Here is an 11,159-nt window from a genome sequence, read left to right as displayed (position 1 = left end):
TTTCTTTCTTTCTTTCTTTCTTTCTTTCTTTCTTTCTTTCTTTCTTTCTTTCTTTCTTTCTTTCTTTGGTACTAGGGACCAAATCCAGGACCTGATACTTATTGGGAAAGTGCTCTACCATGACCTACATCCCTCTGGTAGTCCTGTTTTTTTATTTTTTTATTTCTTAATCCCATGGGCCTTGCACACAGAAGGTTCTCAATAAGTTTGTTAAATGAATGATTTACTTGCTGATGTCAAACACTGTTATTTCACAGGAAAAATAAATGTAAGGCAAAACTCAATGAAAATCTATCATTACACTTCTTTTATAAACTAGTAGGGATAGTACCCTACTTAGAGCTCAGACTTGAGTATGTCATAAAAATGTCAGGAGAAGCCACAGGTAGGCAGAATTTTTCATGGTTACAGGTGCAGAGCATTTTGCTAGGCGGGAAAATAAGTGCGTGCACGTGTGTTTGTGTTGGAACAGCGTGATTGTTCAATCTAATAGTCGTGATTTCTTCTTTGGTCACTAGAGGGAAGAACGCTAGAATGTACCATTTCCTTGCATACCAACCTGACTAATCTGCGCACACCAGAACAAACAAGCTGTGTGGCACTGTGCTGAGCCTGGTGCAGCACTTGCACAGCCCCTTTCTGGATGTCCGGGGCAGTCCCTCCTGTTCCCCCACCCTAGCTTGTCTGCCTCCTCCTACCACACCCTACGTCCTCCAGGCGAGGCTCAGCATCTTTGTTAAGTATCAGCAGCATCTCAAAAGATGAACTGAGGAAGAGTACCGAGAACTGGCACTGCCCTGTCGTGGGAGACCCACTAGCTGCTGTCCACAGAACACTGAGGTTTTTCTTGTCATTTTTAATGCAAGAATAATACAGTTTGACTGCAATCTGTTCCCCGTGGAGATAATAAGGAGACACAGTGTTTAGCATTTAGGGAACAGCTGTCACTCCAGAAGGTATACTGGCAGTGTCTCAGTCCTGGGGGGGGGTGTATACGGGCAGGTGGGGTCCCTTAGTGCCGCTCTATGGGGTTGAGGGGCAACTTCTGAAATTTCCCCCTCGTAACTTTGCTTACTCTCACAGCCCATTAGAGTTAACACTAAGTTATGCTGCACTGGGATTTGGCAGAATTTTAAAAAGCAGTTACTTCACACTGCCTTTATGTTTAATAAAATCATATTTAACAAGCTTAATAAATAAACTTTCCCCCTGATTTCAGCTTTTAGCTTAATGGTTTATTAGAGTTTCAATTAGGTTCAACAGTAATGTTTACTGAATCTGACAAAATAACAAAAATGTTTTAATCTACATTTTTTTGCCCCCCCCACTATTATCATCCTAAAAATACATCTTTGATATCACAGACTGAAAAAGCAAAATGAAATGACCAGCTCAAAGATAATTTTTCTTTATGGACTGAATTGTGTCATCCTCAGTTTACATGCCTATGCCTAAGATGATTGCAGTGTCCTTACAGGAAAACGAAAATGCTTGGGAGCATAGTCACACCCCAGGGGTTCTTACACACAGAGATCAGGTGAGCTCACAGAACTCAGGGCCCCCTGTGAGCCAAGGAAAGAGGCCTCAAAAGATGCAAAAACTGCTTACCCCTTCATCTTTGATTTCTGGTTTCTAGAACTGTGAGAAAATAAATTTCTGGTCTTTAAGCCACCCTGTCTGTGAAGCTTTATTACAACTTCACAAACAGGCAGGTTTTTGGTTCAAGGTGGGTCCTCAGTAATTACTAGTTAAATGCATTGGAGACAAAATTTACTAACTCAAAAACTTCAATAAACTACGTGGGGAATTATTTCACGTTACAGAACTGACAGGCCTCTGCAGTGTGGTCAGGGATTCCCTGCCAGGCTGTACCAGCAGGATGCTCATGAGTGGAGATGCGTCACCTACCTGGCTACCTCAGCTAGACAGGGCAGCCTGCTCGGGATATCCAGATACTCAACAGATACCGACTCTGCCCTTCTTTCTCTCCTCAACCGATCTTCTCTGTGCTGTTCAAAGACACTATGCAGAAGGAAGAAAACAAACTACACAAAGTTTTCCCTCTTAGCTTTCCATACACATATTCTGGCAGTCCCTTGTCCCTATCCCTCTCTGGCTTCTTCTCCTCTTCTTGTGTTTTTGTTGGTGCTCTTTCCTGCGACTCCCTGGTGTGTTCCAGCGGTGAAGGCTCTCGCCTAGCCACTTCCCTTCTTGCTCCAGGCTGGCCCCTTGCGTGACCTCATCCATACCCAGAGCTGCTGCCACCCTCCCTGTGCTCCACCTGCAGCCCCAAGAGCCTCCTGAGTTTTAGCCCTCAGAGTCAACTTTCCCACTCCATTTTGCCATTTTAGCCTTCCAACACAATACAACCAGAAGCTAGCTCTCAAACCTGCCACAACACTGCTCCACCTCTTGCATTCCTTAGAGAAAAGATGAACCAGCCCAGTAACTGATGGAAGGCTGCTGTTTGTCCTCTTAGAGGCCCTGTGAATTGGAATACTTCTCACAGCCACAGAGCCAATATGACCTGAAGCCAGTCGTATCTTGTGCTTGTAATATTACAGCCACCTTTTCTTGATGGAAGTCTTGCGTTTCTTTCAATATGATTTCCCTACTGGCGCCAGGGGGTGTGTCTTCTACAGCACTCATCGCACCTTGTCACTCCTCTGCCTGAAGCCCCCCAGCAGTCTCGACTGCTCCTGGCTCTCTAGGGTGGCCTGGGCATGGCCTCTGCAGCCAAACTCTTTCGATTCTCAACTCTGTCACTCTCTGACACTGAGGATGCTGCCTAGAGAGGCCTCTATTTCCTCCCCATAACTAAGGGCAATAAAAATAAAAATAAAAGAACTCATTCTGACAGTCACATGAGTCAACCTATGGGAAGCATTCAGTGCAGCCTGGTACATGGTGATTGTGTGTGAGTGTGAGCTTCTCTTATTAATAAATTCCTTAGCACTCATGACTCCTTTCTTACCACCCTGTCAGGTGCCATGTGTTTTGGTCAAACTCAATTTTCTGGTTCTTCACTATGTGGCAGAATAGTTCTTTACTTTCTGAGTCCAAACATTCCTGGTCCCTTCCCAGAAATATGTTTGACTAGTTGCACCTCATTTGTATCCTCACATCACTTTTTCAGAGTGATCTTCCTGAACACTTGTCAGGGTGAGATGCCCTTCTCCTTCCTGCGCCCAGGTGCCTGATGCTCAGGGCCTGGGTGGCCTATGCCTTGTACGACTTCCCTTCCCTACGCCAGCTTGCACTTCTCCACAAATAGAAAATGCATTGTTAATCTCACCAGCCATCCAGACAAGGAACTAGTTCCCTGGGAGGGATGGGGCAAGACAGGCGAATCTGCCCCCAGTCACCACCACCATTAGGAGCTCTACTCAACACCCCACTAGAAGGCAGTTTGTCTCATTTGGTCGTAGAAAGGATATTGATTATACAACCTTCTTTCAGGTCTTGTCTCTCATAAGTGACCTTATGAATGGCATGATTTAGAACTTTATAGGAACCACGGGAGACCTGATGATGTTTATGCAGCCCAGTGAGGCTGGACCTCCTCAAAGAGAGAGCACAGGGATCTGCATACTCACTTCTGTGACGTTGGCCAACACTGCCTCCAGGACATCCTCTGCTCCAAATGGTCTCACGGCTACCAATTAATCATATTTTACCTCATTTTTGCTGAGATTCCACCAAGAGAAGATGGAAACTCAGAACTGGCCTGCTTTTTCCTCTGGTTAGCCACACTGTAGGCAGAAGACAATAGTACACTGCTTCTCCAGTGCCAGTTACCTTCTCGAGGTCGGGTTCTTCTAAGCCAAGTGCTAGTTCATTGTTGTCCATGACAGAGGAGGCAGCCACGTCCAGTGGAGTGGACCCTCTCATTGATGGGGAGGCTAAGGAGGGAGAAGGAACAGAAGCGACAGACTAAAAGGCCACTCCAGTGAGCACTGAGATTGAAGTACACAGGAGCGGTCAGGAGAGGGCAGCAAACACACTGCAGCCGGCTCCGGATAGCTGTTCTGCAGCGGGCAGCTGCCCAATTTAAGAGCACTCTTATTTGATATCTTTGCTCCCTGCACTCATTATTGATTGTGAATGTGGATTTGTAGGAAATCAGTCCAAAGGTCAGCTGTAAATATGTATTTTCCAGGCCTCCTACAAAATTTGGGGACCTCTTATCTAACTGGTTATATCTCTTGATCAGCTAAACCCAAAATTGCTTCAAACAGCACTAATTTATATAGTTACATTAGGCCATTAACCCTGTATTTCATTTTAAAGTTTTTTGGCTCCTAGGCTAGAACTTAGAAATACTTTGTGTGGTATTTTCTGAAAATGATTACATTTGATAAATAAAAGAGACATTTCAGATTTCAAGAATATGTACTTGTGTATTCTACAAATTTGTTGCTTTTCATCTGCAACAGTGAGGGCAGCACACAGGCGCAGGTGCTGTCCTCCTGGCGGTGATGGGTTTGCTCTGCTTGCTCACAGTGCTGTTGGCCAGTGTGTGTGGCAACTAAGGAAGCACTTGCAGGTTGGGTGATGGGACAGCTATGCACTTTGGAGCCAACCTGCTGAAAGGGACCAGATCAATGCATCTGGTCTTACTTGCTGCGTCCTCTCATCAGCTGGGTTGGGAGGAATATGTCCTCAGAAAACATTTCCAATCCAGTCCATGTTTCATAAACCACAGGCCACTCATCCCAAGGGACAAGAGATTAAACTGTATATCTGGGCCAATACAATCTGCCAGCAATGTGATCGGTAGCTACTCCTCTATTTGGAGAGCAAAGATTTTTTTATGTGCTGATTTTTAAAATAGATTCTTTTTTTGATATTTAAAGATGCAATAAGCACACAGGTGTATTCTTTTTCTTTAGCTCCTCAGTGACCAGTAGGGTGCACGGAAGCTCCGAGTCATGTGCAGATTCCAACTGCGTACATACCTAGGCCCACACTGCTGTTCTCCAGCAGGTAGCTCAGATGCTGAAACATTGCCTTCTGATTTTGCCGGCTAATACGACAGAAATAGCAAAGGAAGCGGCAGCAGCTAGCAACCATCTTTGGGAAAGCAATCTACCGGGAGAAAAAGGAGGAGTCAGGGAAAGGAATGCATTTTGATGCAAGTCTGAAAAAGCTGATCTGAGAGTCTTTAAAGCTGTGGACAGTTTGGAAAATGCATTTTTCTTCCTTTCTGCTTTTTGCAAGACTTATTCATAGAGGAACAGAGAGTGGAGGATACTTAAGAAAAACTTCCAAAAATACTGACAGCTAACTATAGTTACTTAAAATATCTTTTCTTCAAAGGAAAACAGACATCATCCACAAATCCCAGTGACCATGGATGTCACATGAAATCATATGACCCTGCATCAAACTACTGGTATTCTTAGGATAGGAGTGGATGCAATTTTGATGGGAAATATCAGAATGAGAGATGGTGAACATGGAAAGTAAGGTCCACCAGCACGTTAAGCTGGAGTCTCCTGCTCACGCCTGGCCTCCCCAGCCTAAGGAGCACCAGGACGCATTTCTGAACTCCCCCCCATTCCTTTTGTTTTTCATAATTATTCTCATGTGGGTTCCTATAGCACTCATAATAGGAGGTTTACAGTTTAGCATGTGGATGCCATCGTATATGAGTGTTGATTGGCCTGGATTTTCTACTTAGCAAAAATTTAGCATCTCTGTGCTAGGCCGTGTCTCATTTTTCATACCATACTGCTCAATAAAGTGTGCCAGTGTTAACTTTTCACAGGATCCTAGAAAGACCTTGATTTCCCTCTTTGGAATCACAGAGAATGTTGTAAGAAATATGGCTCTGAAAGCCATAGTCACCTGCTTGTTCAGGATCCAGACATGTGCCCAGGGATCTCCCTCCAAGGACCAAAGAAAGCCAGAGAGCAGGAACATGACCTGGTGAAGGTGCCCTGGAATCATTCATTCCTAGATAGTGGCACTTTGGAATCCCCAAAATCTGAAGCCATACCCATGTACTGCATTCAGAAGCCATCTAACTAACACCGCAGACGAGTTGAGCTGAATGCTAGCTGTACCCTGTGTCCATTGCTTTCTCTTTGTCAGTAGATGCTGCTCATCTTTACTGGGGAGGTAGCAAGAAAACCTAGCTGTGTCAGTGGGTTGGCTGACAGGAAATAGGAAACATTCTTCAAAAACACCGTTAGGGTTACTACTAAGATTTTGTTCTCTTTTAGAGCAGCTTGCTCCTGACTAGGGCAAAGCACACTGGGTTCCTATGTGGAATCCTGAGTTCTTCTCTCTAGGAGGGGCAGGGCTGCAGAATACATGAAGTAAACTTAGTAGCTGAATGGCCAGAGGAGTAGCTGAGTTTTCAGAATTGGAGCTCTTCTTACATACCTTCACTTAATGTGCCAACCCCCCACCCCACCAGTCAAGTCCTGGCCACATCCTCTGCATAGAGATATCATACCTGTGATTTCTCCGTACCCAGTACATTCACCATCACCTCCATCACAGTCTCATGCATGCCCAGGACTCTCATGAGGTTGGGGTGTTGATAAAACACTTTGTTGTTCATGATGTCCCTAGGATAGGAATCAGACAGAAAAGTCAGTACCTGCTTATTTTTATGCTATAAAAATTTAAGGAGGAGAACATACAAATTGGGGTTGCTGTAATGCAAAAGGAATAGGCAAAAAGATAATAAGGTATTAGGTCAGTTGGGACATATGCGGACTACCTTTTTTAGCTAGCAGGAATGTTTCTGTACTCTTTTATCTCTTTATGGCTAAGTACTTGCTTTCTCTTTTTGAAATATTTAAACAGTTGCCTCTTGGTTTTTTGCTTGTAATATTTTTAAGCCAATCAAAATCACTGCCTTGCTCCTCCTCCATGTAGTAAGGGACTTCTTCCTTTTTCCTTATATCTGTGTCTGTCTATATTTCTGTTCTTAAAAATAGGGCTGTGCTCTTTTTCTTAAAGCATTTTTGTATGAGGCATCATGAAGTCTGTGGACTCCAGTCTTTAAAGGCTGAAGACATTAACATATAATGAAGCCACAGACAAAGATTTTAAAATGTAAAACCTCCGCTGAAGTGGCCAGGCACCCCTTGCTGAGTAGTTACTTTCTGCTTAACCTGCTTCCCTCTTTTCTGTGAGGGATTAAGTGGACACCATCTGCAATGGCCAGGTTTTGCTGTTGCCATGTCTACGACAAAGACTTGGGTAGGAATTTATGCTGAATTTTTATCTTCCTATAAAAATGTCACAATTTCTAAGATTTCTCTTTAGAAATTAGTTCGAGAATGCATGCATCCAAACCCGCTTTTACTTTGGAGGATTCTCAAAATAGCTTTCCGAACCTTGGTTATGCTCGTGTGTGTGTGTGTGTGTGTGTGTGTGTGTGTGTGTGTGTGTATTTTGTTTTGTTTTCTTTTGCTTAAGGGCAGTAGGATGATTTTAATTATGTAAATTTGTTGGCTGGTATATGAACCTTTTTAGGTCTTGGTTTTCTCATCTACAAAATAGAGTGCTGAACCTCAAAATTAAAGAAATCCATTCTGATGCCTAAAATGGTATGAATTGTGTTGACTGCATGGTTCTAAGACACAGCCTGATATTGTATGGACCTAACAAAATGCCTCTATAAGAAAAACCCGTGAAGAAAGGATTAGGAGGCATTTTTTTAGAGGGAACTCCCAGAAGACATCTGGCCAAAACTCAAATGTTTAAATTGCTTAAGTCATGGATTGAATGTACCATTATTTTTTCCAGAGTTTTTTCATGGCCTCCCTTTGACTATGTTCATAAGACTCAAACTAAATTCTGCTGTTTCCCAAGACTTCTCCACATTGTTCTGGGCAATGCTTTCTCACCATAAGCAGCCTGGTCTCTCAGGTGACAAGGAGGACTTATTTGGCATGGAGATAGTTCACTGGAAGGGGAAGCAGGCTCGGTCTTCCACTGGAAGCTTTCTTGAGCCACCATGCAGGACCTACCCCAGCCCATTGATCATGAGCAGCTCCTCCTCCTTGCCCATCCTGACACTGAGAAGCGATCGGATCTGGCCCAGGGCAGCCAGCAGGTTGATGGTGTCGCTCACAGAGGCTTGGCTGATGGTATAGGTCTTCCGTAAAGCCTGCAGTAGCTCCCCAATGCTGTCATACTGCCTCCGGAGCAAGTTGAACATCATCCGGACCAGCTCTGCATCCTGGATCTGGTCTTCTTGGGCCCAGTGGATCATTGTTTGTGATACTAGTTCCTTTAGTGTTGCTGGAAAGAGAATAGGAGGGACTGTTCATGTGGCTATCATGATGCAGAGAGAGTTGGGCACCACAACATCATTCTAGTATTGAACACATCATGAGGTGATTGAGGTTAAAAAATTCTTATTTTAAGAGTGGGGTGTGACATGCACAGAAGTAGGAGACATCATCAAAAGACAAATATGTTGGTCATATTATAAAACAAGAAAATCCCTAGTATAATTTGAGAGTGCTTAGTATTCTATTTCGATTAAACAATGTTTGAATTGATGCAGGAAAGAGAATAATAAATAAGACTATGTTTGCCTTTAGGGAGTTTACAAGCCAGTTCTTTACATTTTTATATGATAATAAAATTTTATCTTTATTCTATAATACAATGAAATAAATACTATAATGAAGGTACTTGTAAGTGCCATGAAATAGCAGAGGGAGTGATTGATTCTGGGTTGTTGCATGAATGAAAGGAAAATATTGGCTGTGCTTCTTTGAGAGTACACATTAAGCCCTAGAGTTTCTCACATTGATAGTGTCACTGAGTATTTTAGTAATACCACATATCATGCACTGATTAAGCAAAGCCATTGAATCAAGGATCATAAAAGTTATTTTAACTGATATGAATATGAACATACAGTAGGAGATAGAGAACAGTGTATTATAGAGCTCTCTGTCAAGTGTGAGGGCTTGGAATTTGACATCTGATCATCATGCATGCAACTGGATTCTTTGTCTGGATCTTTGGCAGAAGTTAGCTCAATGAACGAGCACTGTGAGAAAGGCAGTATCCTTTGAATTAAGAAGTTACAAGAGTTGGAATCTGCGACATGGAGACATGGTAAAGGAAGGGTCACTTAAGCGACACAGGTAAAGGAAGGGTCACTTAAGCGAGACTCAAACAGCTGCAGGACCTTTGGAGACTGCACTAAAGGACTGTGAGCACTGCTGACTGGCCTACTCCTCTGAGTAGGATGCGATTTATCCTGCTCTGACCAGGAGGATGCAGCAGAAGGGAGTCCTGCTGGAACAGCTGGGAAGGCAGTGCGCACCCATCATGCCACACATACTTCTGGAATGTGCAGTGACAGAGGCAGAAGTCCTGCTCTCCAAGTATAACGGCATCATATCTAGTGCTAGATCTCTACTACATTCCTGAAAAGGAGGAATGGCACTCATCAGCCTAATCAGACTGTGAATAAACTAGAGATAAGGCGATAATGAAAGGCACTGCATTCTTCAGTAAAGGAATCGGAAAGAAACCTCAGCTGGGTGCTGGTGCCACATTCTCTACTCCACCTCTCTATATATGGCAGATGTCTGCTGTACATATAGTCTTGGCTCATCATGAGGGCATAAAAATAGAACTCAGTCACTAATTCTCTAAAAGAGATAGAGATAAAAGGATTCATTTAGCTTACTGCTGTGTCTATCAACTCTGTGGATGTTGTAGGTTCAGAAGAGGGACACAAGTTGAAAAACCCACAAAAGAATACCCGAATCAGAGAGGGGCACAGTAAGACATGCCTAGGAGATCTCACTAGGCAGGGATTGCTGACTAATACCTTACAGGTTAAGTAATAGTTATACCCTTTGGAGAAAGTGTCATTTAGAGACCATCTGGGGTTCCTCTCAGGAAACTTGTTCCTTCAGATATAAACATTCTTATTTCTACCAATTAGTACAGTAAGAATGAAAACTAGACAGTAGCAGACACTCTGGCACCCAAAGCAAGCTTTTCTAGCCCTGTAAACACAGTTTATCCTCAAAGTTCATTTTTTGCCATGAACAACCAAATTTAATACACGTGGAGGACCAGTGACTATATTGGATAAAATCATTAATCAGCTCAAGGACCATTCTTTCTTCAGCAGGGAATTTTGTGAAGTCATAATGAAACTAAGTAAATATTAGTGTTCCCTTCTCCTGACTATCAAATTAACTCAAGATCTGAATGAGCTCTTAGCCTTGCACTGACTCAGACATTCAAGTCGACATTTGTGGCCATGGAGTAGGTTCACTACACAAACAGTGGAAGAAGGCAAATGGGAAGCAGCCTTTTAACTGGAAGAGTAGGGCCTGCTCCCTCCACCTCAGCTCACCAGTTCTTTGCCTAGGCTAGTCTTGATGGTGAGAAGAGAAAGAGATAAATAATGCACCTTTGGGACAAAACTCATGACTGGCTAAAAACAAAACATAGCACTTTAAGCCTGGGAAAAAGGAGAAAACAGGTCATCTCTGATGCACAGGTAGATGTAACTCAGAGGAAAGTGTGACATTTAATACCATTCATGTTGGACAGCTTTGAACTAGGAGAAAGCAAGGTTTAGAGATGGAAACAAGGAGAAGAAAAGAAACTGCAGGGGAGAGAGGAAACATTCTCAAGTGCCCTGAAAAGCACAACATATTTTTTTCCATAATTTTATTGAGAAACAAATAGCAACGAGACAGTTTCATATCAAATTGGTAGGACAGTTTCAATAATTAACACATTGCATACTCTCCTCCTAGTGGTTATTTGATGTACAAGATACAGACATGATATCCTATTTACAACACCATTAGAACAAATCACTCTATTCATTAAGAGAATGCAACTATATATCTATCCTAACCATTTCAAATACACAGATACAAAATGGACATTCATCTGTATCCCCTTTTTTTGTCCAGTTCCATCATTTGAATATTATAAGTGTGTGAACTCAGCAAAATATTCTAAAAGAGTCCAGTAGTCCATAATAGTATTGGGTCTTCCACTTGACTGGCAATGTCAGAAATTGTTGACCTGATTCCCCTACAGCTCAACATACCACCATGGCTTTACTTCTTATACTTCGTTTTTATACTTTTCTGCTGGATGGTTAAGACCAAGATAAAGCAGGACCTATGCAACAAGAGTTG

General features: G+C 42.8%; 1 protein-coding gene across 1 annotated transcript in view; it reads right to left on the bottom strand.

Moving 5' to 3' along the window:
• Ryr3 (ryanodine receptor 3) overlaps window positions 1-11,159 on the bottom strand; it is a 622,696-nt gene that overhangs the window by 171,333 nt on the left and 440,204 nt on the right. The window contains exons 38-41 of the mRNA XM_023703237.1: window positions 7,992-8,265; window positions 6,464-6,578; window positions 4,959-5,088; window positions 3,799-3,902 (exon numbers count right to left, since the gene is read on the bottom strand). Coding sequence (XP_023559005.1) covers window positions 3,799-3,902; window positions 4,959-5,088; window positions 6,464-6,578; window positions 7,992-8,265 — 623 coding nt within the window. The remainder of the gene's footprint in view (window positions 1-3,798; window positions 3,903-4,958; window positions 5,089-6,463; window positions 6,579-7,991; window positions 8,266-11,159) is intronic.

This window comes from Octodon degus, unplaced genomic scaffold (genome assembly GCF_000260255.1).
Source record: "Octodon degus isolate 3935 unplaced genomic scaffold, OctDeg1.0 scaffold00166, whole genome shotgun sequence".
Taxonomy (NCBI): domain Eukaryota; kingdom Metazoa; phylum Chordata; class Mammalia; order Rodentia; family Octodontidae; genus Octodon; species Octodon degus.
Note: the sequence above shows the minus strand (reverse complement) of the source record. Positions and strands in the feature narration are given on the sequence as shown.